Genomic DNA, 26,493 nt, shown 5'->3' on the forward strand with positions numbered 1-26,493 from the left:
AAAACACATGCGCTGCACGCTGAGGTAAGGGCCAAAGATACTGCGACCTGCGCAAGAGATGTCATGTTGATATCAGTGGGTCCCGACTGATCTGACATCAGGAGCAGGCATGATGCTATCTTTGCACACGCCCAGGGTGGTGGTGTAGTGGAGACCCGTGGCTGCGGATGCCATCTGCGGCAGTCGGCGAGCTGGGCCGTTGGGACGCCATGTTTGCTCAGAGCAATCTGAAAATTGCGCTAACCACACCGCGTGCTGTTGGAACCTCGATTCTGCCATCGTGACCCTGGACTTTCTTTGGGTGTTGGGCCTTGGTTCCTTGCAAAAAGTGAAGGGCCTCGTCTCGCGTTTCCATGAAACTTGGCCGAGCGGGCCAACCGCTCTTTGCAGGTGAACGTCCATTCGTGCTGGTGGTGGGTAATGGTTTGAGCTCGCTTCTGCTAGCTACCCGCCCTCTGCGCCGGTTTGTATCCGTGGACTGGGATATCTTGAGCCTCGAGATAGTGCATCATGCAGCAAAGATATGCTGACACCATTCAAAGTCTCTCCGAATTGCAAGCCAAGGCAAAAGAGCGGGCGTTGTATGCGTGGCCAGCCTAACACGGCACAGCGTTGCGCAACTTCAGGCAAGACCATAGACAGGATTCACGGGAACCAAAAAAGCTTGACTGTAGCGACGGGTAGCTGCAGCCAATTGAGTTAGCATGGTGCCGGTCGAGTATGAGATTGAGGTTCGCCGTGACACAATCTCGACTAGCAGTTCGGTGAGGGTGTGCCCAGGCATTCCATCCCAAGCACGGTCTGACTAGAACCAACATGGCCGGAGGATCACGGCGAATGACCGCCATAGACCGAGACTTATGTCCGTATCTTGAAAGAAAATCGCTCGGCGTACGTCCGGACTCGGTGCGGATTCAGACCGCTGCACGGTGGTTTTGCGTTTTAGTGTAATTTTGCCGTTATCTTGGAGCCATTCCTCCTAGTGCAGTCCCTATTGGCTGCCAGCCACCGTGGGCGTGGACGCGTGAAAAAAAGTCTCACACACTCGGAGAGAGAAAAAAAAAAAACCAAAGCAGGGTTGAAGGCGCCATCGCTTGAATTTCAGCGAAGAATCCACAGCGAGTCGGTGAACGGCCCGTTCGATTTTCGCTTCTGTCGGTCTTGGTTCCTCCTATTGGGAGGGTTCTGATAGCCCTCGAAACTGGAGAAGAGTCGCAGTGTGAACGGTACTTGCCGCAATATCGTATGGTGATGAATTGATTCCTGTTTCCGCTTCATATGCTTCGTCATGCACGCTGAAGTGGCAGTCGAAGACGCAAGGCGCTGCTACCGCGGCATCGTGAGTCCAAATTGACGGCCGGGACTTGACGGGATGGCAAGACAGGCCCCCTTGGGCCCTTGGCTCGCGATCCAGGAGCAAAAGGATCCCGGGTTGCAGGCAGCACAGGCTGGTGCTTATCGGTGGGGATTTCACCGAACACTCAATCCAGGAGAAATTCCCATCGCAGGGCTCGGGCCAGCTGCCAAACTGCCTTCCGTGTCTCCTGGTGACGATCTCCCAAGCAGACTGGGTCCCGACCAGGGGGTGACAGAGCACTCGACGCAGTGGATTGGATCCCTGCTCCAGAACGAGATGCCCAGACCAGGAGACCGGCTCGGCGTACGGGCTGGAAGGTCTGGAAGGACCTTTGTCTGCTGAGAATGCTGCATGCGGCATACTGAACCGTGAAAACGGGCCTGCCAGAGGTGCTGGATAAATTGGCCTGCATCGACTTCCCGCCAGCCTGCAGATGCCAATACGGAGGGGTCATGCCCCCAATGTGAGAGACTCTCTGGTTCATCTGGCAGCCAAGTTGCGAGACCCCCAAGAGGCCGTCATGAGGCGCAGAATCGTAGAGGCGCGGGACGGTGTTTCTGCTGCCGGGTTCCCCGTGTGATGGACTGCGCGGGATACCGCCCGCACTCCCGCCCGAACATATCGTGAGATTTTGGCCATCAGGTGCAGGCTGAGGTTGCGGGGATGGTTCGGTGAAGGGAAGCAATCTGCCTAGCTATACTGCAGGTCTTGATGTCGCACATGGCGATGGAGAAGCAAGTGCTGATCATGGTCTGAATGCCACTTCAGATGCGGGCTTAGGGACAACCCCGCGTCGCCCTCCTCCTCGGTCTCCTGATTGACTCTACCCATGACCGCCAGCTGCATCACCTTGGAGGCGGCAATGTGAACCATTTGGCCTCGACGTGTCCATCATCGTCGATATGGGTAGTGGGGGTCCGCCAATCATGCCCGTACAGAGCGCAAACAAGCGTCACTTTCGTTGGCTGTAGTGAGTGATGGGCAATAGGCATGGCGAGAACGGAACCCAGGCAAGGCAGATTGGCAGCTGAACAGACAACAAGCCTCCAGACGTCGAGCCTTGGCTCTTTCCGTTTCATGAAGACGGGCGAGGCGGGTGTCGAAGCCACGTTTGGTGACGATGGCGTTTTCGAGGCGGTCTGCTGGCGCTTTGTGACTAGATTAGGCCGTTGTCTTAGCTACCTGCCCGCGATGAGATATCCGAACCAACAAGGGCGAGGCAGGGATCGGGCGGCGAGAGACGGTCTGACGGTCAGCGAGACAACTACCACCGCACACCGCAGGGCAGTACCTGGATTCTGTAAGGGACTCTGCGCCTACCTTCGTACCTTACCTGCGGGATGTAGGAATAGACGCCGGGCGAACATCGGATCCGTAATGTACGGAAGGAAGCTCGGGTTGCTGGATTGGGAACAGAACAAGGACAGGCAGGCGAGGCAGAATAGAAAAACATCCCACGCAGACCCACCCAACCAACTTCTTGCTTCGAGAACGGGCGTCTTGGTGTCAAGCAGACAGGCAGTCATTACCTGGAATCATATTGCAGCGGGCAGGCGGGAGGCGACAGCATTGTGGCGGACAATCAGCTTGGCGCCGCCAGGCAATTGGTGGAGGAGGGCAGAAGTCTGAACGGGAGGGAGGTCAAGCCAAGCAAGCGCGCAAGGAAAGATGGGTGCCACCGTGCCAAGACAATGGAAGCACACACTCACAGCGCAGCTCCACAGCTTCCATCTGGCTTCCATTTCCATGGCACGATTCATGCAGGGGCCAATCAGTGGCGATGGGCGGTGGCAGTGGTTGGCAGCCCTCGGCCATCCGTCGCCTCATCCGTGATCCGTCAGATGAACGGCGGGAGGCGGCAAGACCGTCTCTTTTGTGTGTGTCCTTTAGGTTGAAGCTCGGCTGTTGATACTGACTCTTGCTCTGCTTTCCAATAGCCAGGTTCTGTTGCAGCGATGATGAAGTCACCGCGGAATCTCGCAACTGCGGCCACCTATCGCAGTTCGCTAGAGGGAGCAAGAGAGCGCACAATGGGTTAATTAGGCTTCGTTCGTAGCGGGCGCTCCTGTTCGGAGATTCCATGTCTTTCTCGGCGCGGTGCATCGGCGACTTGGACTTCTCACCGTGTGCTTTGCAGCTTTGCAGTCCAGCCCAGTCGTTAATTAGGTTGCCGGTGAAAAGAGGCGCCCACGCAGGATCGCAGCCGGGCGCAGTTGCCGAAAAGCTCCAATCAGGCCAGACGCCAGACTCAGGGCAGAGCAGTTGCAGGCGCTCGAACCATGTGTTCCGATTCCAGTTGCTTTTTTCCTTCATCGTCACTCTCTAACCCCTGTCTGTCTCTCTTACGCATGGGTTGTCGCATTTTAGGTAATTTTCTTGGTTTCGCCAACAGGCTAGCTGATGCATCGTGACCACATGAGCAACGGGAATTTGACGAGTTGCCGTCCATCACCCAAATGAGGCAGAAATCTACCAATCTGACGATAATTCGTTGTCACGATAATCGTAGATACGACCGACCTATCGGACGCAATTACAAAAGCAGGTATTTTGTATTACATGGCGCATCGTCAAAGGGAGCCGCCAAGCCGGACAGCTAAGGCAGCCCAGCCCTCAGGTAGAGCACGCCGTGGCTGCGGGCTGTCTTTAGCCCACACCAGCCCTAAGCACCATCAGCACCATTCGCACCGTCTCCGACGCGGATGGAGGGAGGGACGGAGAGATGCCGCGCCTCGTCGGACCTCTAGTGATGGCGGTGGTGATGGTGGTGATATTGATTGTGACAAGAGTCAGACACGGCAGAGACACAAACTCAGGCTTACACTTAGACTCAGACTCGGCACCAGCAGTAGCCGCACAGCCAACCACAAGACCCAGTCAAGAGGCCAAGCAGTGTGCATGCAAACTCACTCGTTGCGAACACCTGGGAAAAGGAGGTTGTTTGACCGAGAGACTGACCATGATTCATCCCACACACCCCTGCTGGCGGCATCGTCATTGCCCGCCTCTACCTATCCCTCCCTCTTTCGGAGGACTGAGGCAAAGGAGCTCTGAAAATCCATCCCACTTCCCTTCCGTCCCTCAGCGATACGGAGTGCAGAATACACAGGATACAGGGCACATTCGCCGCCAAACCCACTGGCATCCATGATAGACGGTCCAGGGCAGGGCAGATGGCGCGCCTCTCTCACGCACACGCACGCCAACCACGCTCACTTCTCGACTCCTTCGAAGCTCGAAATGGATCCCGTCCGTTGTGGCTATTGCTAGCTGCTGACTGTGTACTGGTGCTGGTGGTTGGGGGCTGTAAACCAGTCGGTAACGACTCGGGATTCTCTCCCGCAAGCCACAATCTCTGACTGCCAGGGGGGGGGGGGGGAGAAAGAAAGAAAAAATAGTGACGCACGTACCACCCGTACCTTTTCTTCGTTCCCTATCTCGCTCCGTCTGCCACGCATCGCACGATACGTACTGATTTATCCCGTAATGCGTATCCGTCAACGAACCTGCCGCCGCGTCGACCCAGCCCTGCACTTCCTGTCGTTTCTTTGCTCGCCATGGCCCCCCGGCTCCGTTTTGGGCCGTCCTCCTTGTTCGGTGTCTGCCGCTGACCCTCATCGTCCTCACTTTCGCCGTACCAGGCGCAGGCAAGCGCAGATGCCAGGCCCAGGCCTCGTCCCATTCTTCCCCCCTTATCCAACTCCGTTCAAGGTTCGGCCTTCTAGGGTCCCTGAACAACGGTCCCTCCAACACTGGACGTGGACCTTCTCTCGCTCTCCCGTCAAGGGTAATGGATCTCTTCCCGACCTGCCTCTGCCCCACCATCGATACCCACGTCCACGCCCTCCTTTCGCCATCCCACGCCCATGCCCACCGCCCACCTCGTCAGGTTGTGGTTGTCCACCCCTCCATGGTGGGCTGCCCGTTTGTGAGATGAAGGCTCCGGCGCATTTTTTTCGCTGCCATCCCAGCTTGCGGTTGCTAATCGTGCTTGTGCTTGCGCTTTTCCTGCGACCAAGCCCACCTTTGATCTGACGAATGTACCCATGGTATCTTCGTACCCTGAAAGACTCCCCGTCAATAAATACAAGCCCGCCTCCAGACCTCCCCTTCCTCGATGTTTAGGCCGTTTCCCTCTTGCCAGGCATACTGCTTGGTTCATGTCATCTGAAGATGCCGTCATTCAACCCATTCTCGACCGTCACGGGCAAGCATGCCGCTTCCCTCTTTGAGATCAGGTACGCGCTTTTCTGCCCCACGTCTCTCCAATTCCAGGACAATTTTCACCGTCCCTGCTTCGAGAGCCCTCTCGACTGTCTAACTGAGAAACGTTAACTAACGCTGGCCACTCCACAGACTAGACAATGACTTCATTGTCTTTCGCGGGGGAGAAGACGAGTCTGCGGGCCAGATTCTCAAGGGCGTCGTAGTACTGTGTCTGCCCACTCCGCTCAAGATCGAAGATGTTCACCTCCGACTCACCGGCACCCTCCGATTATCGTATGAGTGCCCCTTATTCCCGGTTCGACTTTTTTGCAGATCGGCCAGCTGACCTGCCCCCCCTCAATAGGTGGGATTACTCCAAGAGCGCCGCTTCTGGCGTTTCGAGCCAAAAAGTCGACAAGACCACTACCCTGCTCCAACACCGCTGGGCTCCGTTCGTCGGCGGAGCTGGTGGCAAGAACACCATGTTGCCGGCCGGCAACTATGAGTGGCCGTTCGAATTCACACTGCCCGGTAACACGGCCGAGAGCGTCGAAGGAATCCCCGAAGCGAGCATCACCTACAAGCTCAAGGCTACCGTCGCTCGCGGCAAGCTTGCCTACGATCTGCACGCCTACAAGGCTCTGCGCATTATCCGCACCCTCGAACCCGCCGCCCTCGAGTTCCTCCATGCCATGAGCGTCGAAAACATCTGGCCGAACAAGGTCGACTATTCTATCGTCATCCCCCAAAAGGCCGTCGTCTTCGGCGCCTCCGTCCCTCTCCAGATGCGCTTCACTCCGTTGTTGAAGGGTCTGGAGATGGGTGAAATCTCGGTCAAGATGCTTGAGATCCGCGAGTGCACGCTGCAAGGACCTACTGGCAACATTTTCAAGGAACACAGGACAGAAAGAGAGGTTTCCAACTGGAAGTTTGAGGTTGACAGGGAAGAGCACTGGCACGACACTATCGAAGATACTGGTCAGGAGGGCTGGATGGTGGAGAAGAAGTTGAACCTCCCCAAGAGACTGCGACAGTGTGTTCAGGACCTCAACCACAACGGAATTAAGGTGCGACACAAGCTCAAGCTTGTGGTTGCCCTGAAGAACCCCGACGGTCACATTTCAGAGGTATGTTGCTGTCACCTACAACCAAGGTTTAGACAGACGCTAACAAACGCCAGCTACGAGCCACTCTCCCCGTTTCCATCTTCATCTCCCCCAATATGCCCCTCGATGAGCATGGAGTCCTCGTCGACCAGAACCCCGGCACAACACCAGCCGCCGCCGAAGCCGCAGTCACCCGAATCGCTCCTCCTGGTTACGGAGAACACGTTCTCGATCAGTTGTACGAAGACGTCGACATGAGCGGTTTCCAGACACCCGCTCTCCAGTCTGGCTTCAGCAGTCCCTTCTACGCACAGTCTCGCGCTGGTTCCTCCGAGAACCTGGCAGGTCTTGCCATGTCCAACAGCCATAGCCATGGTGTCGCCCCCGCAGCACTCTCACAACGTCTTCACAACGTGTCTCTCGACCCCTCGCAACGCAATACCTCTTTCAACTCTTTGAACGCCATCACCGAGGATGTCGCTTTCCCGACGTCGAACCCCACTGGCCAGAGTTCGCAATCGCACTCTGCGGCACTTACTCGTCAGAACAGCAACGAGGAGCACTCCAACTCTCACTCATCAGGCCCATCAGGCCGCAACTCCCCTGAGCACCTCGACTTCCCCGACATGGCTACTTTGAGCAAGGTGCCTAGCTACACCACCGCCATCAAGACACCTGCTCGCAGAGGCACCACCGATGCCCTCCCCGACTACTTCTCTGCCATGAGCGCCCCGAACACGCCCCCTGCGAGTGAGGCACCCGTCGCGGACCCGCTCAGCATGATTCCTGAGCATGAGGGTGGCACCGGCAGCGAGCCCACTACCCCCGGTGGCTCGCACCGCTCGTGGCATCGTCCCGCGAGCATGACTTCCCTGCTGCACGCAGTCCAGGGTGGCGATGACCGCAGGCTTCACCTCCTCCAAGGGCGTGAGCGTGTGTACTGAGTCTTCAGAACGCAACACATACAAGATGTTCAACCTTGCTTCTTTGATTTCATTATACGTTATAGAGGGTGGCAGACACTACTTTACGGCATGGCACTGGCGTTGGAGGAGACCGGACTTCAGTGAGGCGGTACTTTGATATTTACAGGTTTTAGATATGCGCCTTGAGGCACCAGGACTCTGCGGCTGCTTAACACACGTACACGGATTGCGATAATGGGCATATGGGGACCAATGGGACGGTATAGGGAAGACATTCAAACGGTTGTAAGATATACCCACCGCTTAGATCGCGGCACGTCGAATGCGAATTACCAAAAGGAGACTCATATTTTTCAAACGTCTATAAGTGAATGTATCCAACTTGTGTGACGCATGTGGCAGCGTGCTGCATCAAACGTCTCTGAAGTGGCGTGAGCGTGCGAGACTCCTCCTTCACATGTGAACACAGATCATTCAAAACCGGTTCTGTGGATCTTCCACCATTGGAGGAATGAGTCATTTGCGCACCCGGGTCGTCGCAACACCGAGAGACGAGACCCTCGGGCCACGCCAGCTCGGAATAGGAGGGGCCCCGCTAGAGTACCGAGGATGCGGCACGGCGAGAGGGTCCACTTCGCCGGGGGCCACCGGCCGATGTCGGATTTGACTGCAGCGGCCATGCGAGATTCCAGACCGTTTGGATCGCGGGGGTAACACACACACACGCGCGCGCATGGTGTTAGTGGGTTAAATACTCTCGAGCCCGTTCGGCAAGCGCTTACTTGATTTGCGCGGCAAGAAAAGGGCGATGCATGGTGTTTTCGTTTTTCTGATTATGGCGCCGATGAGCCGGTCTAAATGTCATTTGAGCGAGGCTTGTTAGGCCAGATACTGTTGGTTACGTTTGCTACGTTTTGGAGGAGTGACTGATATGGCGTGTGCAGGATCTAGATGTGGGACAGGGTGGTTTGATCGGTTCACTATATGGACACCCTTTGGTAGTGATTGCTACAGGTGTTACCGAGAGTTACACGAGCTTCAGCTGTTTTGCAATTTCTGGTGATATATCGCCTGTTTCCCCCGTGTGCATGGGACTGTATTTCTTACAGATACTCGAGGCTTAAGAGTTTGGTAAAAGTGGAAATAGGACCCAGTACTGTTATTGTGCTAGAGCTACTACTTTTCACGCGTGCTCGCCATCTTCGACGTCGTCGGTCGTTACCGTTGTCATCGTCGTCTTCTCTATTATATGCCGTCCATGAATGAAGTAATGAGGTACATAGGAATCATAGCCGCGCAGACATGGTCGGAATGGGTGGTCTGTTTGGTTTGCTTTTTGTCTCCATATCCACCCTCGTCCTCCATTACCCGCCTCATCTGGGCAACACTGTCACGAGGAGATACAAAATAATCACTGATTTAGAGACATCGATTTGGCCTTGTCCCCCAGACAAGACATTTCTTCGTGTGGAGGCCTCATGGGCTCCCGAATAGCGTCCCAACACCACCTTCCCCTGATTGGCTACAGATCAAAAGAGTCTTTGGGCTGTGCTTTTCGACCCAACACCATCATCCGAAGATTCTTAATCAGTCCCTCCCAACTCTACGATATTCTGTCATCAGGGTCTGGACCATGACATAAGACCAATCGGTTCATGTCGCCGCCCGTCGACTTCCGTCCAATGCCTCCGGATGGAGGTTCAGGCTGCAACCCTGCTCCCAAATGCTGTCGGCCGTCATCTCAATGCCGCGCCTCTGGAAGATTGAAAAGCTTGTTCCTCCAACGAAGGGTACCCCAGCAAGTGCGACATTACCACGGCTTCGATTTAACAACATTGTTATTAGTTACACGTGTCACTGGGCGGCCGCGCTATCATCTCTGATGGCAGGACTGATAGGGGAGGATCATCTAATCTCAACTAGCGCATTTCGTGTGATGGGAAGTAGGGGACTGTTCACTTTGTGTTGACGTCATAACTACTCGGAATCACCGCTTGGCTTCACTCTAGCGTGTCGCAATGGGGAACACCTGATGATGCCAGCGCAAAAGAAAGGCCCTGGACAGCTGGAAGTTTCTCAGCCCAAGCAAGCGCGACAGATGTTGCCCGTCCGTGTTGGGGGTCACTTTCAGCTGCACCGGCACCCAGCACCAGCACAGCAAAATGAGAAAGCTTGGATTTGTGTTCCCTGAGAGAGTCGTGATCGTCACAGGGGGTCCAGACAACTCCACTTTTGGGGGACGTGCAAGCTGAGGGACTGGCGCTAGGGCCAAAAAAGTTGTCGGCGGCGGTGGAGAACGTCATTCGAGTGTGTTCGTGCAGGAGCTTGGGCGGTTTAATTACCAGCTGTCACTGGCGGGGAAAGGGAAAGTGAAGGGGGGGCAAGGGACGACGGTCTGGACAGCTACACTGCACTACTGCCGCCCTTTTTGCGATATAACCTCGCCCGCCCTGCTTGCTGCACTTTTCCCTTGCCAATCTTTTTGCCAGGAGCATTTGAGCGACTTTGTTTACACTGCGATACCCATCTGTCGACCTGACAGCTCGAATACCCCACGCATTCCTGTTCACAATTGCAAATCGAAACTATGGCGGACACCAAGGCGCTGCCGACAAGGTCGGCGACCGTGAAGACCACATCGACCACCGACGATGCGGTCCCTGAAGTCGACCCTACCAGCGTAAGTTGAACTGCTTGGCCTGTCATTGGAAGCCAGCCGAAATCTACAGTCGTCTTGTCGATGTCACTTTTAGGTGTTGTCATCCCTCTTTAGCACGAGCTAACACTTTGCGCGCAGACCGCTGGCCTTCTCGCCGAGCGACTCCAGGCTTGGAAGCATGCCGTCGGATACCTAGAGGACTACATGGAGGCCGTTGAAAAGATCCACAAGGCTCAGTCGAAGGAGTATGAGAGAGCGCTTAAGGTCATCTCTCATCCCTTGAAGGAGGGTCACCACTTTGACCAGAGTCTTGGCGGCATTGCGGGCTACTTTGAGAACATGCGCTCCAACACTCAGGCTATAATCAACACCAACCTCGAGACGGAAAAGAGCATCAAGGGATCTGTTCTACCGGTTCTTGAGCGTCTCCACAAGGAGATCAAGCACAAGGGCAAGGAGCTCGCTCACGGTGCCCAGAAGAGTGCCAAGGAGGTCGAGAAGGCTCGCAACACCACCCAGAAGCATATCGAGCTCCTTGGCCAGCAAACCGCTGCTTTTGAGTCGGCTGGCGGCAAGATGCACGGCTCAGACGACCCATACGTCGTCCACCGGGGTGTCTTGCACAGACTCCACAAGCAAGTTTTGGAGGAGAACAACAACCGCAACGACCTGATTGCCGTCCAGAACAACTTCGAGGCCTTCGAGGCTCACGTTATCGAGGTTATTCAGCAGAGCATGGAGGCCTTTGTGCAATTGACTGGAGGCCAGGCTGAGAAGACTCGTGCCTTGTACTCTGACATGCTTGGCGCGGTCCAGCGAGTTCCTCCCGATCTGGAGTGGAAGGGTTTCGTCACCCGTAGCGGCGAGCGTCTGGTCAACCCCAACGATGCTCCGCGATCCGTCGAGTCTGTCACGTTCCCCAACATGGACCACTCTGGCGTCAAGCCCCTGATCGAGGGTTCTCTCGAGCGCAAGTCGCGTAACAAGTTGTCTTGGGGTTACTCTACTGGCTACTACGTCGTAACCCCGGCCAAGTTCTTGCACGAGTTCAAGGACTCTGACAACACCCGCGCGGACCCCAAGCCAGATCTATCCATCTACCTTCCGGACGCTGTGATTGGTCAACCCAACGGGGACAAATTCAACGTTAAGGGCAAGGACAAGAGCGGCTCAATGAGTGCCAAGCTCACAGGCAGTGCAGAACTGGCCTTTAAGGCGCACACCCCTGCGGATGCCGAGAAGTGGTTTGAGATTATCAAGAATGTTGCGGGAGCTACTGGCCCTGCTGCTCCGGACTCGGTCCCCACCTCGCCGGCAATGGCCTCTGATGAGAAGTTCGCCGCAGTATCTCCCACAGTCAACACTCAGTCTGGCGCTCACCCAGGCCAAGAGGCCGGGGTCACCGGGGCCGATCCTACCGCCAGCCCAGAAATCTTGAGTCCGGTTGACGGTCCTTCCTCGGGCACCGCCATCCCTGCGACCAAGACGCCTCCTGTTGAGGAAAAGAAGGCTTAAGGGATTCGATGGCCACCATCTTTCTTCTCGTCGCTCCCCCACGCACACCCCGTCAGCCCCAGATTTCGACAGACGCCCGTCATCTTCCGCCCTACTTTAAAAGCGAGGCGGTGTTATGTTGAGAGGGTTCCATCCCCGGTTGCCTTACACATTGAGCCTCGTGACGAGGCATACTTCGCCGCAGTCGTGCAGTAGTGTTCGGCTGATTGGCCACCCCCTTCAAGCTACACACAGCCTTATGCCAGCATGCTTTCTTTGCTGCCACCTTGGCGCATGCGTTTGGAGGATACCACTTGTTTATGGCAATGAATAGCTTTTAATGAAACAGAATTATTATTTGAGCCTTCCCCCATTTTTCCCTTGCTTCCTCCGTACAGAATACAGGATCTAAGTGCGAGTGAAAAGATCGATGGACGAGTCGGATACAGATACCTGACGTCCAGACGTTCACATCATCGACTGTCTGCCTAGCGATTTGCGACGCCGAGACACGGCGCTGAAACCTGCAGGCAATTCACGTGGCCATCCACAATCTGTTGGGAAGCCTCACGGCATGGGTATAAGTGCAAAGCCGCCCGGTCTTTTTGCTCGACCCTACCGGAGTGGAATCCCGATTTGGCTAACGAAGAACAGGAGCACCTGCGACGTATTCTGCTTGAAGAAGAGGCATTATTATGAGTCAACTCAGGAGGAAGCACGGTTCTAATCGCGATTCGGTGATGACGACGGGGACCAGAATTTCAACACCCGCGCAGGTGCACGTTGAAGCACTCAAGGAAAAGTCTCCAACGACCGATTGCCACACCTTGGTTGACCTGCAATGCCTTGCAGATTTCTCGGTGAGGGGTTAGGTGAGGGGGTAGGTCATGAATGGTGTGCTGCGTCCACACCACCTTCCGCGCAGCCTTCTGATCCCTTGAACGAGAGTCAAGGCTGCCGAGAATGAGAAAGGCAGATTTACTCGCACCGTTCCGTCCTGGTTCCCGCGCAATTGTGCTCTTTGGACGATTGAAGAACCATCCCTACCCATGCATTTGTTTTGTTTTGCAGCATGAGCGAAAGAGATGTTATTACGCGAGAGGCTTTAAGGCAGATACGTTGATGAGGAATTACCGTCGTCAGCCCCAACTTTACAGCCTCTGAACGGGCTAAGATCGCAGTGATGGGCAGTGATGGATAAGCCAACAAGCACACCTGCTACAGCCTGATTTGAATATTATATACATAGTGCTGAACAAGCTGTTTCCTAATCCCTGAAAGTTTCCCAGCCAAACATCTTACAATCCATCAAATGTCACCGTAGCTAGCGTCACTCGATTCCTCTTTCGGTGTCTATGCCCCTATCCATGGTTTCTTTTCAATGAACCAACCGTCAACTCGTAGAGTTCCTGCTCGGCCGGCGCAATCATGACGAAAGCCTGGAAGGAATACCGTGACACCATCACAAGGCTCTACATCACGGAATCCCGGACTCTGGAGGAAGTCAAGGATATCATGCAGAGGGAGCATAGCTTCAAGGCATCGTAAGTTAACTTTCCTTCTGTTAGTCTTAGTTCCCACAAACAAATTGGCCACAACTCCTCCGATGGCCTCATACATGTGCAAAAAGATGGTGATGTCAGTTGGGGGCCAGAGAAAGGAACCAACTAACCCTGTGCTCAGAACTAGGTCGTACCGCCAGCAGTTCGACAAGTGGCAACTGGGGAAATACAACTGCAAGAAACGCAACGTCCGCCGCCTGTCCCAGCAGAGCGGGATCCAGATAGAAGCAAGCCCGACCCTCATCGGCCTCGGCTCGCCAGACGACGGCGGCGGCCCCAACAGCCCGTCACACAGTCTCGCCAGCATGAGCCCGGAGCTCGACCACGAGTCGTCGTACTACAGCCCCCAGGTCTCTGCCGGAATCTCCATGTACCAACAAGCCCACCACAGCTCGCAGATGCCTACCTGGGAGCATCACCAGCCCGAGAGGGCGTGGGGACAGGTCCCGGCCGCTTCGCCCATGGGCCCGGGACACCAGCAGACGGCGGGAGGCTCTCCCGGCCCGTCGCATCTCGATTTTGACGACATCCTGAGGCAGACCGCGCAGCAGACGGGCCACGGCGCGGAGATGCACTCGCCTCACCCCGTCCATCCACAGTCCTCTTACTCTGTCGTCCTCCGATCGGGAGAGCAGCCGGTCCAGCAGAACGCCAGGATCGCCCCTGAGTACCGGTACAACCCGTATCCGTACCAGTCTGGCGCACGCTGCGGCTTTCGCAGGTGAAGCCTGGTTGGGGTTAGCATTGTCCGTGTCAGTTGGCCCTGCTGGCTGGGGGACTTGATGTGTAAAATTGTTCATTTCCCAGTCTGTTTGGGTTTGCGTGTTAGCTTTCCGTGTTTTGCAACCAGCATTCACTTTGCTTCAATGGGCATCGGAGGAAACAAGGAACAGGAGGCTTGCTGGATCACAGGACACACAATGGCACCTGACTCCTTTTATTCTTTCTTTTAACCAAAAGGAAATGTGGGTTGGATATGTTTGTTTTAGCCACGTGTTGATGTTCGCTCGTTTAGAAGGCACCTACTACACCCCTTTATAAACAGAATCAAAATTGCAATTTTCCCCAGCCTAGGTAACGCCAGCAATGCACCCATCGCGATATGCCCTGGAAGAACCGGAACCTATTTACATAAAGTCGTCGTCGTTGAAAGGCTCGTTCGTCTCCGGCCTCTTGTTTGAGAGATTCAGCCTCGCCGCGCTGTCCACCAAGCCGTAGGGATCGTGGACGTGCTTCTTGCCGTCGCCGCCTTCGGACCCGCCGCCGTCCCCAGCCGCCGGCGCAGAGTTGGAGCGGACCTGCACCTTGACCTCGCCCGCGATGCCGTCCACGCGGATGGTGGAGGTGGTGGTGCCGCCGGGCGGGGGCCGCAGGGAGGGCGCGGGGGCGAGGTTGACGAGCTCGCGGAAGAAATTGTTGGCGGCCTCGCAGCCGTCGAGGAGCCACTTGAGGCAGATGGTGACGCGCTCCTTGGCGAAGGGGTTGTGGTCGTCGTAGGCGCAGCAGTTGAGGAGGGGCACGATGCCGTTGTGGTTGACCATCTGGTTCTGCACCTCCGGGTTGCCCGGCGAGGACTGGCCGGGCGGGGGCTGCAGGAGGGTCGCGAGGATGGTGAAGATCTGGCCCTTGATGCCGGACCAGGGGTACTTGTGCGCCGGGTCGGAGAGGGACGGCGGCGGCGGGGAGGGGGGAAGGCTCTCGTTTGTGGAGTAGGGGCGCTCGACGATCGGGGTGGAGCCGGCGCTGTTTTGCTGTTGCTGGTCTGGGGGAGTGGATGCGGGAGGAGGGCGGTTGCGGCTAGGGACGGCGTCGACGAGGGGCTTCTTGGGGACACCGGCCTCGAGGCCGTTGAGGAGGGTGATGAGGTCGTAGACGGCCTCCCACTCGATGAGCTTCTTGCGGGACTCGGCGATCTCGGAGGCGGTGGTCAGGAAGTCGAGGTACTGGGCGAGGCCGTCCTTGGCGCGCTCCATGTCCCAGGTGTCGACGGGGAACTCGGCCGGGTCGACGTTCTCCTCGCGGATCTGGGCCTGGAGGTGCATGAGGGCGACACACTCGGGGACGATGCGGGAGCGGAAGAAGCTGAAGAAGAACATGACGAGCTTGACGTCGCGGTCCTGGTCCTTCTTGTCCTGGGGCGGGTTGCTGATGCGGGAGCGGAAGATGTGGTTGACGAGGCGGAGGAGGACGGTCTGCGCCGGGGAGATGATGTCCTTGGGGATGCGGAGGGAGTTCCAGGCGTAGGGGACGAGCGCGGAGTGGTGCAGGGCCTCGATGAGCTGGGAGGTGATTTGGAAGATGAGGGACTGTTCGTCCTTCTCCCAGACGGCAATGAAGACAAGCATCTCGCGGAGGAGAGACTTGCCGCAGTCGAGGGCGAGGAACATGCGGCAGCGCGTCTTTTGGAGGTTCTCGCCGGCGTGGGTGAGGCCCGTGCCGGCAGAGTCGAGGATGCAGGATTTGACAATCATGTGGAGGGCCTCGATCTGCTTGGGGTCGAGGATGTTGGGGATCTCGGTGAGGAGGCCGGTCAAGGGTCCTTCGCCGTAGGACTCGTCGTCGTCGATGTCGTCGTCGTCCATCATGTCGTCCAGGTTTTCCACGTGGTGGTAGTCCTCGGCATATTCCTCTGGCGAGCCTTCCGGGAGGTCTCCCGACTCCTCGACCTCGACAACCTCTGCCTCCTCGCCCGAGCGCATGACGGGCATGGGTGTGTAGCGGTTGATGAGGTTGCTCTTGCAGTGCTCTGTCCGCTGCTTCGCAAAGTCGACGGAAGGCATGGCGACCTGCCAGCCCTCGTAGTTTGCGTCTCGGGCGCGCAACCACCATGTGTCGATTTCCCTCGAGACTCGGCAGTACAGGCGGTCCTGCTCGAACTTGTCTTGGATTTCGGGGTCCCACGTCGGTGTCACGCGCTCGCCCTCCTTGTAGTTGTCTGCGCGAACCTTCACCTGGCCTTCCGGAAACCAGTTCCAGGCCAGGGGGGCAATCGGAGCCAGAACGCCGGGCGGCTTGTGAGACTTGTTGTGGGAGTAGTCTGTGAGGAGCTTGCGGGCCGTGTCGCACATTCTGGAGTTGCGCTCAAGCCAGTGCTGGATTTCGGTCTTTGCGACGTCAACACGGAATCCAGAGCCATCACCAAGGCCGTCCTGGGGGTCGTCCAGCTGGGCGTCCTCGTCAAAGAGAACGTCGTACCAAAATGACATTTTGTTCCGGTCGTTCTTGGCCGTCCAGTTGTGTGCTTGTTGGAGAGAGGTAACCAGAAGCTTCTTGTACATGTCCGTAATCTCATTCAACTTTGCGCGTGATGTCTCGTCCAGAATCTCGCCGTCGTAGCCCTTGCTCGTGACGTTAACACAGAGAATGATGGTCTGGTACACCATCTGGTCGAAGTGGACGGCGGCGCAGATGTCCTGTGGGACCTCGGGCTCCGACGTCACCAGCAGGTTCCTCGCGATGTGCATGAGCTTGTTGAGAATAGAGAGGTCATCTTTGAGGCTGTGGTGGTTCTTTACGATGAGAGCCGTGCTCTCCTGCGGGGTGACGCCCTTCTCGGGGTCGTTGAGACTTGACAGCGGGCCTACTGAGCGTGTGGTGAGGCTGGGGATGGCGGCGCCGAAAATCTTTGTCAACCATATCCAAATCTCGACGTTTCGTGACAACGTTTCCCTGGTTCTTGTCAGATATGTCTCAGGGTTCCCAGGACGTGGAACTGAAGCAAGCTACCTCACATGCTTGAATGTGTGTGTCTTCTCAAGGGTCTTTGCTATCATGGATGAGACCCTGGCTGCGGTCTGGGGGCCCATGGGCGGTATGGTGTAGTGGCCTTCGAGGCAGATGAGGGCGGCTGAGAAGCAGCGCTCCTCGATGGACTCAGAGCCGGGCGTGCCATCGTCAAGTTCCAGGTCCGCCGGCAGCGACGGTGCTGTGTCTACCGTCATGGCTGCTGTGTCGTGAGATGGTGTGTGCTCCGTGGTAGTAAGGAAGTGAGTTTGGCAATCACTTTTCAGACTAAAAGATGGGGTAGCGTGCGAGACTTGGTGAACATGGCAAGGGCACCGCCAGAGTGAATTCCAACAACCTTCGATTAGTAATTACGCTGGAAGTGAGATGAAGGCGGCGGAGGAAACTTTTGCATCAAGTCACAGTTCTCATGTAAAATCAAGATACGTCGAACGGGGTGGCGGCTCGAGGATGAGAGACGGGGCAGGTCACCAACGAGGAAAATTTCCGCCCAAGTATCTTTGCACTCAAAATTGGTAAGCAGATACACACAGACCAACTGCCGGATCGAGGGCTCTGCTGAACCAGCCGCAGGTTCTAACAACGGGGAGACATTTGCCCAAGTTAAACTGGATTCTTGAACCAAGTTATTGAAACAAAGCATCAGAAATCCCAATTTCTTCATGAGAGACGAACTTCATCTTGATCCATGTGGCATATCCAACCTTCTGAGTCTTGTGCGAAGAATGCGAGCCTGTACGCGCGGATGCGACTGCTCTTCTGGGTTGAGAGCCCTGTGAAATTTTGGAGCGCTGGGCCCCCTGAAATCGGCCAATCGTGGGGCTTCTGCCCCTGTAGACCCCTCTATCGGCCGTGTCCGTCGTGGGCTCCGACGACCTCCCCTCGGCGGGGTAATTTTGCTGCAGTGTCGTCCGTTCAACGGGAATTTGGGCCACTTGTGCGACGAGTCACGGCTTGACTCACCCGACAAGATAAATCCGTAAGTCCTCGACCGTCAGATCTCGACCTACCGATCCTGCCACGATCTCGCTTCTTGCGTCTCGTCGAATTCCGCCGCAACTCCCTTCGATCACCGTTTACGACGTTTACGACTTTCATACCGACTTCAACATGGCGGAAGGCGCAACGGCCCAGGAGAGGTTCGCCCTCATCCAGGAGAACCTGGCTGAGGTCATGAACCCCGAGATCATTGAGAAGATTCTGGCCGAGGGACGCAACCCCAAGATCTACTGGGGTAAGCATACTTGAACTCTGTTCTTCCAGCTATGCTGTTATGCATTGGCTGACCGAATGCGCTGCAGGTACTGCGACAACCGGCAGACCGCACTGCGGTTACTTCGTCCCGGCCATCAAGCTGGCGCAATTCCTCGCTGCCGGCTGCGAGATGACGGTCCTCCTCGCCGATATCCACGGCTTCCTCGACAACCTCAAGGCCCCGATTGAGCTCGTCGAGCAGCGCGCCAAGTTCTACAAGTTCGCCATCACGAACATCCTTCAGGCCGTTGGCGTCTCCACCGAGAAGCTCAACTTCGTTCTGGGCAGCTCCTACCAGAAGAGCCCCGAGTACATTATGGATATCTACAAGATGAGCTCGCTCATCAGCGAAAGAGATGCGAAGAAGGCTGGTGCGGAGGTTGTGAAGCAGTCGGACGTGAGATCACCCGTTCCATCGTGCCGGGCGTGGGGCTAACACGACGGTAGAACGCCCCTATGAGCGGTCTGCTCTACCCTGTCCTCCAGGTCTGCGACGAGCAGCACCTGGGCGTTGATGCGCAATTTGGAGGTATTGGACCCTTTGACTTGTCTCTCACCACCCTCGACTGACTTCTGTAGGCATGGATCAGAGGAAGCTGTTCGCGGCGGCAACGGAATGGCTGCCCAAGATTGGTTACAAGGTCCGCGCGCATTTGCTAAACCCCATGGTTCCGGGTCTCAACGGCGGCAAGATGAGCGCAAGCGACCCTGGTAAGTCTGATGAGTGATTGCCGGCGTATGCACATGCTGACACGGCCCCTTAGACAGCAAGATCGACCTTCTCGATGCCCCTGAAGTCGTCCAGAAGAAGCTCCGCAAGGCCGAGTGTGTGCCCAAGGTTGCCGAGGGCAACGGTGTTTTGTCTTTTGTCGAGTACGTGCTGCTCCCCGCAGCCGCCCTGAAGGGCAAGAAGGAGTTCACCGTCGAGCGTGAGCGTGACGGCCTCGAGCCCCTGGTTTACACCGACATTGCTGCTATGCACGAGGACTACAAGAACGATGTGGTAAGTATAGGATGTATCAACGCGGATTTTGACGGTACGCTAACACCCTGCAGTTGACGCCTCAGCTGCTGAAGCCGGCCGTCACAAAGGCTCTCAACGCGCTCTTGGCACCCATCCAAGCTTCCTTCCAGGCTTCCCAGGAGTGGCAGGAAGTCACAGTCAAGGCCTACCCGCCGGTTGAGGATGACAAGAAGAAGAAGAAGAAGCAGCCCAAGGACAAGGGCTCTCGCTACCCCGGCGGAGCCAAGAAGGAGGATGGCGCGGCCAAGGAGACAGAATTGCCTATGCGCCCAGCTGAGGAGAGCAAATAAATGACGACGCCCCGGTTTGCTTTGCATAGAAATGAATTTTGTCTGTATGTACTAGGGTTGGAGTTCGGATGAAGACCAGCAAAAAGTCTAGAGAGCTAGATACCTCAGATGAAAAGAGCATATGAGAACCCCCCAACTCCTGTCCACAACCTGTCCAGAAGCTCAGTTTAGTGCTAACACCCCGGACCTCTTGATTCAAGATATCTCGTTTCTAGCAATGCATGCGCCCCAGGCATGATCTTCGACACGTGCTGAGAAGATTGGCCATCCAGGCGGGGACATTTTGCTGACCATGAAAATGCGGGACGCCCGGGAGGTCGCAATGGCGGGGCACTGAAGAAGTGCGTGGGATGGCGGGGTAAAATTCGGCGGGGTCCTTGAAAAAAAAAGGTTCGGTAGTCTTACCATCCACCCAGGTCGTCACAATTCTATATCCGGTTGAGCTCGAAGCTGTCGTCTGTTTTGTCTTTGAATCTGTCGTCTTAGAATCGTGATACCCCTTCCCCCGCGAAAACCAAAATCATAGACACAATGGCCGACCTTCCTACCACCTTCGACCGTAAGCAAGCTCCTCGACATGCTTTTCTCCCCTCCCTCGAGCTCCCACCCGCGAATGCGCGCGCGCGCGCGACTGAGAACACGATGCTAACATCGCCTCACACTAGGCCCCGTCCACATCGCCGTAATCGGCGGCACCGGCCTCGGCAAGCTCGAGGGCTACACGCCCGTCGCCGCCCTGAACCCGACGACGCCGTGGGGCCAGCCGGCCTCCCCGATCATGATCCTCGAGCACGCCGGCGTGCCCATCGCCTTCCTCGCCCGCCACGGCCTGCACCACCAGTTCGCGCCGCACGAGGTGCCCGCCCGCGCCAACATCGCCGCCCTGCGCTCCATCGGCGTCCGCTGCGTCATCGCCTTCTCCGCCGTCGGCTCCCTGCAGGAGGAGATCAAGCCCATGGACTTCGTCGTCCCGGACCAGGTCATCGACCGCACCAAGGGCATCCGCCCTTTCACCTTCTTCGAGGGCGGCGTCGTCGGCCACGTCGGCTTCGCGGACCCCTTCGACAAGCGCCTGGCTGAGGTCGTGAAGAAGTGCGCCGCGCACATGCAGGGCGACGGCGTCGTGCTCCACGACAAGGGAACCATCATTTGCATGGGTAAGCAGTGCTTCCTTTCCCCCCCGTACGAACCGCCGAAGTTTGAGTCTTGCTGACACACATCGTATAGAGGGCCCCCAGTTCTCAACCCGCGCCGAGTCTCACATGTACCGCTCCTGGGGCGGCAGCGTCATCAACATGTCCGCCCTCCCCGAGGCCAAGCTCGCGCGCGAGGCCGAGATGGCCTACCAGATGATCTGCATGGCCACCGACTACGACTGCTGGCACTCGTTCGAGGACGTCGACGTCGCCATGGTCATGAAGTACATGACCGCCAACGGCGAGAACGCCAAGCGCCTCGTCGGCGGCGTCCTCGACGAGCTGGCCAAGCAGGAGCACAGCGAGATGGTCCTGGCCAAGCACTGGGAGGGCGCGTCCCAGGGCGCCGTCAAGTTCATGACCAAGCCCGAGGGTCGCAACCCCGAGGCCATGAAGAACGTCGAGTTCCTGTTCCCCGGCTTCTGGAACTAAAGTTGCCCTTGCTGGCTGGGTTTGTTTTGTAGTTTGATGATGGAATTTCAGTACATGGTGTTAATATGGGTTGGCCAAAATGAGCGTGGACTTATATCATATGGACGCTTTATGAGCATAGACTTCCCCCGGGGCATCAACTGGCCGGGGTGAAAGATAGATCAGGAATAGAACAATTTAAAGAGCGGTGCACATGAATACATGGTAGCGATGATGATGATGAATTCCGAGCCTTTTGACTCTGTTCTTTACGTGTACAATCAAAGGTCCAACGCCATGTCTAACGCCATTCTTGGACCCAAAGGAAGTCTACCTCAAAACCTCCGTTCCCAATCACATCAAGAGGTATAATGCCCGGACGCCCTTCTCCGCTGCCGCGATATGCCAAGGCCGTATATCCGTCCCCCTATCTACAATGCCCCTGGCCCGAGCTAGTGTACCAAGGCCCCTGAAATAAGTGAGCATTTCCCGCATCAGAGTCTCGCACAGCCGCGGGTTGCTATCCACGTGCAAAATGTTGACTTCCAAAACCACTGGTGGATCTTCTAGTTTTGTTCCGCCGCGTTTGACTAGATACCCACTGATTATAGCAGGACTGAGCTCTCCAAGAGTTGATGAGTTGCTGAGTCGATGGGCAAGCACGGCACCCCACGTTTGATCCGTAACATCAAGAAGAATGGCGTCACCTTCGGCTGGTTCCGCGTTGCCGTCACCAGGGGTGCCTCCCGGCGTCGCGGCGTTTACGGGGTTATTTTCCTTCATAGGTGTGGCGGGCGTCCCACTTTGCTCGGGAGAGAGTATTGATGCCTGCGGTGTTGACACCGGGGTGGTGTAGAATGCTGACGATGCTGTCGCTGGTACTTTTATTGCCGGAGGAAGCAACTGTAGAGACGGGTTTGTGTCGACTGAGATCAACGTCAGGCTCATCGAGGCCATCGACTCGGTTTGCGCGAGACCTTGCCAGAAACCAATTTCTTGCTGGTCCATGGGCCCGCACTTTGTGATAATGATCCGCCAGTGTACCTTCCACTTGGAGATCAAATCATGTGTCGTATCCCATATCTCGTGGTAGACATCGTTAAGAGACGTTGAAAGTGGCTTGCCTTTGCGCCCGAGACTGTAAGACGCCGTCATTTGCTGGCATCCCCTGTTGTCGGTCCATGCTGCCGTAATCCACCTCTCGTCAATGCTTTGTGCATAAGCGATGTGCATGCAGGTGTTTTCGTGCATGACCGAAGACGAGGAGGTATTGGAGATCTTGAAGTCGATGCCTCGTGGTAGTGACTGCTCCAGCATGATAGCTGGCGAGGGCATCGGCCCGCCAAACAATGTGCATCGATCATACGTCTCTATCGCTAGCTTGATGGCGTCGCTTGGTGTTGGTTCAACGATGCCCACAGGAGAAGTCAGAAAATCTAGAGGAACCAGCTGCAAAACAAGTTCATTGACAGGCGCTTGTCTCCTGTCAGTCAAAGACCTCTTGTGCATCTCGAAAAGCCGTTGGAACGCCGTGCATTCCTCCACGATCGACCCTGGGTGATCCGGAGGGTACACGAAGTACACAACAAAATTCTTTTCCATCACGTTTGCTGACAACAGCCCCTGATTCAAGGCCTCCATGCGATCATCCAGACTTGACCCAATGTGAGGGCTGACCGTGCCCGGAGAAGTAGCAATCTTGTCCGCTTCGAATGGCATCAGCCCGTCGGTCACCTTTGAGCTCGTGGGCAGGCGCTCGAACGAGCCCAGTTTCAGCAGCTCATAGACATTGCGCATCCGATCTAGGAACGCTGCGGCAACATCTGTCATGCCGTCCCAGTTCGGAAACACGCAGACAACGCTGACATTCTTCGTCCCTTGGGCAGGGCCGAGACCCAAGCTTTCCCAAAACTGGACGCTTGACGGAAGCACCGACAGTCTGGCTTCTGCGCGGCGGAGTTCCATGTGTGGCGCAGGGATTTGGAAAAGGTTGTTGGGCTTGGGCGGCTCAGCATTCGAATCTCTCTGCGGAACTGGCCTTGGGTGCAGTCTGTTAGGCTGCCCCAGCAACGGCACGTCAGGGACCTCCACGACACCTTTGAAGTTGCAGGTGTTGAACTCGCCGAGGCAAGCAGGGACAACTTCTCGCAGAGTCTGTAGAGCGGTGCGACTCAATGATGACAGCTGTCGACGAGTTTCTGATATAATGGCCGTGTTCAGAGTGTTGGCTTGCGAATCGCGGATTTTCAAGTTACCAGTGACCGCTTGCTCAGTCACAATCTGAGCGATTGTCACCATGTCCTCATCTGTTAGTGAAAGATGAATCGGCAGTACCTCAGCATCCTCAAAGTACTTTGTTATCGATACCTCTGTTGCCTCGACCTTGGCTAGTTTAGGGAGTTCCAAGGCCAAGGTGGGATCAGAGTCTTCGACAGACTCAATGTCCTTCAACGAGGTAACGTGAGAAACCACATCGTCGTCGAAATTCAGTCTTCTAATGCTTGATTTGAACGGAGACGCTGGCTCATCTGTCGTTGAGCTTGCGTCATCCTGGTCAGACACCAAGCTCACATCGTCCGCATCGGATGCGAAGTCATCCATTTTTGCAGGACTCGTGTTCAAGGTTGCGTTTTCCAGACCGCCGGTAATCGTACGCATGACCACACTCGTTTGCTCTGAGTGCTTCAGCTGCTTCCTCTGTTTCCCGTGTCTCCGTAGGTAGTCGGTTGTAGGCGGACCTTGAGAACCAGGCTGCGTGATCGACTCTTGTGCCAACCCGCGGGTGACAGGATTGCAGTCAAAACGGCCCCCTTGCTCGTATTTTTTGTTGACAGAGGGAAGCACTGGATCGAAGCCTACGCTGTCAAAGACGCTGCCTTTCCTTGAAGGTGTTCTGCTTGGAGCAGAGTCGATGTCTCCCAAGGATGCCCGGACCCTTTTGTAAACCGTATCGGGGCCAAAAGGGCTCGACTCTCTCTTGGTACCGGCAGCCTTTTCTGTGCTAGGTCTTTGCTTTCCCTCGTCCATGAGTGTGCTCCTGGCATGCTTGAGTTCGGGCTTGGTGAAAATTGGTGGACTCGGCTCGGGCTTTGTATACTCAATCGGGGGAGCAGCCATTTTCGCAGGCTCAGGCAGCGGAGGCGGAAGCACTGGAGGCATCGAAGGTGCATCTGACATGCCCATATCAGGGAGACCCGAGAGATCTAGATCATCGCCGGGTTGCTCATCAAAGAAGCTGAAATCAGCATCCGTTATGTCGGCATCGCCGAACATATCCGGGCCCATGTCTCCAAAGAGGTTGTCGCTCTCGCCCCCCAGGAATGAATCTGCTCTTGGCTTGTTGTCATTCGAGTTCCACCCGCCATCACCGTACGATTCATTAAGTTGACTGGTATGCGGCACCGCAGTTTCAGGCATGGTGACATCTGCGATGGCGGTATCGATATCGACGATGGCTACGGTCGCATTCGGAGCCCCTGGGCTGGAGGTTGTGCCGTCTAGGGAGGGCGTGATTCCTAGAGGATTCTGAACCCCGTCAGGAGGGGTCGGATACATTGCACCTACGGCCGCTGCATTGCTCGCGCGCCTTAAACCTAAAGGCGAATGTCCATTGGGTTGCTGTGGTGGGACGGCCGCGGGAGTCTCTTTTGTTGCCGCAGTCTCCCTCTCCTTTTTCCGCTTGGTGACTTTTTCTTCTCTGTCAGTTCCGAGCTGAAACCAGGTTCTAGCTTCGCTTAGAAAGTCTGCAGTCTCCTCGTGGGCCAGCAATGCGGTATCTCCTAGACCATGATTTCGCGCCAGGATCACTGACTTTTTGCGGAAGCAGAGGGCAGCCGGCCATGATATCGTAGCCATTGTTGACGGGAGTGGTGTTGATTTGCCGTCTCCTGATTTTCGGCGGATCATCTGAAGTGCTATCCAGGGGCAAGACTGAAGCAACGTTGGGGACAGCCCACGGGACTGGAGGATCTTGATGCATGTGTCTCTCCATTGCGATGATTTAGCATCCGCGCCCCTCCAGAGTTGAGTATCTGGAGTTTGTCCAAGACCAAGCTCTGGATATGATAAGCCACCGCCCATGAATCCTTGATAATTCGCTAGAACGCCGAACGGGGCCGCCAAGATCTGAGAGCCCAACACAATCTGCCCCGGACTTGATGGCTCGTTCACCGACAGTAGACCTTCACAACACGACAATGACAAGCTCATAACCAACGCACCCGTAGTCGTCAGATAAATGCGGAAGGTTCCGACGACTGCTGAATCAGAATCGAGAGCTCGGTCGGACTGGTTTTCGCGGGAGACTTTCGCGGGAAAAAGGACCGTTCGGTAGTTGACAGGTATCGCGCAAATGCGGCTACAGAAAGCTGCGGAAACGGTCGACAAGAGAGCCGTAACAAAATGCTCGTATGCGTCCTTCAGAGGCACAGAGCCTGTACCCTTCGCATCGGGTCCTCCGGCTGAGGCGGGCTTTGAATCGGGATCGGAAGAGCTTGGCGGCCCAGAGCCTGTATTCCGCGAATTCCGAAGTGACAGGTCAAGGGCCGAGTTACTTGATGAAGAGCTTGTGGGGGTATTTGCAGCTTGCTGACCCGGTGCGCGTCCTTTGAACAGACTGACCGGTTCGAATGAACCATCCTCGACCATCAACAGCGTCGCACCTTCGACTTCGATAGTGTTGCCCAAAGCCCCATTATTGTCGTCGGTAGCCGTCGCTCCTTTCCCCGGCACATGGAAATACCATAGCACGCGCCTGGTCGCATCATAGTAAACGATGTGGCCGCGGTTCCGTAGTTCGGTCTCGACATCGGCAGCAGCCGAGGGGAAGGTTTGCGCGTGCTCCTGAGAAGGTTCGTAAACTCGGAAAACGATCGAGGAGATGTTATTCTGGAGGAGATAAGTCAGCCACTTTAAATTATGTGGGAAGTGATGCGACGCACATTTAATAAGGTATTAGTATCGTATTCGCTTGTGTCCATGTCGACGGTCAAGTCTCGCAAATGCGGGATTCAATCCGTGTCGCAACATCAACTCCCTCAGTCGCTAAAGCTCCCGGAGGCTGCAGGAGCCGGTTAAAATCCAAGAAAATGCAGTCATAAAATATCAACGTCTTTCTGGCATCGATTGGAGCGAAATAAGCGATTCAAGGAGCTTTCGGAAGGGTTGTCTGCTGGATTTCGCGAAGTCATCGACTCCATCTCCGTGGGTCGAAAGCGCGACCAAAGTACCGGCTGCTCGGCATCAACCGAGTCCAAGACTGGTCC

The 26,493-nt window shown here is 56.0% G+C and overlaps 7 protein-coding genes across 7 annotated transcripts; 5 read left to right on the forward strand and 2 right to left on the reverse strand.

Moving 5' to 3' along the window:
- Positions 1-5,530: 5,530 nt before the first annotated feature.
- creD-0 (putative HECT-type ubiquitin ligase-interacting protein creD) lies at positions 5,531-7,613 on the forward strand (the record flags this gene model as incomplete). The annotated part of the gene is made up of 4 exons (XM_032035336.1): positions 5,531-5,595; positions 5,714-5,857; positions 5,928-6,690; positions 6,744-7,613. The coding sequence occupies 4 exons, from the start codon at positions 5,531-5,533 to the stop codon at positions 7,611-7,613; spliced, it is 1,842 nt and encodes a 613-aa protein (XP_031885698.1).
- Positions 7,614-10,182: 2,569 nt separating this feature from the next.
- Positions 10,183-11,769, forward strand: slm1 (Cytoskeletal signaling protein slm1; the record flags this gene model as incomplete). The annotated part of the gene is made up of 2 exons (XM_032035337.1): positions 10,183-10,275; positions 10,393-11,769. 2 exons carry the CDS (start codon positions 10,183-10,185, stop codon positions 11,767-11,769), a joined length of 1,470 nt encoding a protein of 489 aa, XP_031885697.1.
- Positions 11,770-13,176: 1,407 nt separating this feature from the next.
- On the forward strand, positions 13,177-14,035 carry CGGC5_v002342 (uncharacterized protein; the record flags this gene model as incomplete). Its single annotated transcript, XM_032035338.1, has 2 exons — positions 13,177-13,292; positions 13,432-14,035. The coding sequence occupies 2 exons, from the start codon at positions 13,177-13,179 to the stop codon at positions 14,033-14,035; spliced, it is 720 nt and encodes a 239-aa protein (XP_031885678.1).
- Positions 14,036-14,437: 402 nt separating this feature from the next.
- CGGC5_v002343 (uncharacterized protein) lies at positions 14,438-17,251 on the reverse strand (the record flags this gene model as incomplete). Its single annotated transcript, XM_032035339.1, has 2 exons — positions 14,438-16,979; positions 17,037-17,251. 2 exons carry the CDS (start codon positions 17,249-17,251, stop codon positions 14,438-14,440), a joined length of 2,757 nt encoding a protein of 918 aa, XP_031885677.1.
- Positions 17,252-18,164: 913 nt separating this feature from the next.
- On the forward strand, positions 18,165-19,622 carry CGGC5_v002344 (Tyrosine--tRNA ligase; the record flags this gene model as incomplete). The annotated part of the gene is made up of 6 exons (XM_032035340.1): positions 18,165-18,288; positions 18,356-18,705; positions 18,756-18,837; positions 18,888-19,019; positions 19,073-19,311; positions 19,365-19,622. 6 exons carry the CDS (start codon positions 18,165-18,167, stop codon positions 19,620-19,622), a joined length of 1,185 nt encoding a protein of 394 aa, XP_031885703.1.
- Positions 19,623-20,153: 531 nt separating this feature from the next.
- Positions 20,154-21,250, forward strand: CGGC5_v002345 (S-methyl-5'-thioadenosine phosphorylase; the record flags this gene model as incomplete). The annotated part of the gene is made up of 3 exons (XM_032035341.1): positions 20,154-20,181; positions 20,288-20,779; positions 20,850-21,250. The coding sequence occupies 3 exons, from the start codon at positions 20,154-20,156 to the stop codon at positions 21,248-21,250; spliced, it is 921 nt and encodes a 306-aa protein (XP_031885702.1).
- A 333-nt stretch (positions 21,251-21,583) lies between these two features.
- On the reverse strand, positions 21,584-26,208 carry SSN2 (Mediator of RNA polymerase II transcription subunit 13; the record flags this gene model as incomplete). Its single annotated transcript, XM_032035342.1, has 2 exons — positions 21,584-26,116; positions 26,170-26,208. The coding sequence occupies 2 exons, from the start codon at positions 26,206-26,208 to the stop codon at positions 21,584-21,586; spliced, it is 4,572 nt and encodes a 1,523-aa protein (XP_031885704.1).
- Positions 26,209-26,493: the final 285 nt, after the last annotated feature.

This window comes from Colletotrichum fructicola (assembly GCF_000319635.2).
Source record: "Colletotrichum fructicola Nara gc5 chromosome Unknown KSG_Nara_v1_contig01, whole genome shotgun sequence".
In the NCBI taxonomy this organism is placed as follows: domain Eukaryota; kingdom Fungi; phylum Ascomycota; class Sordariomycetes; order Glomerellales; family Glomerellaceae; genus Colletotrichum; species Colletotrichum fructicola.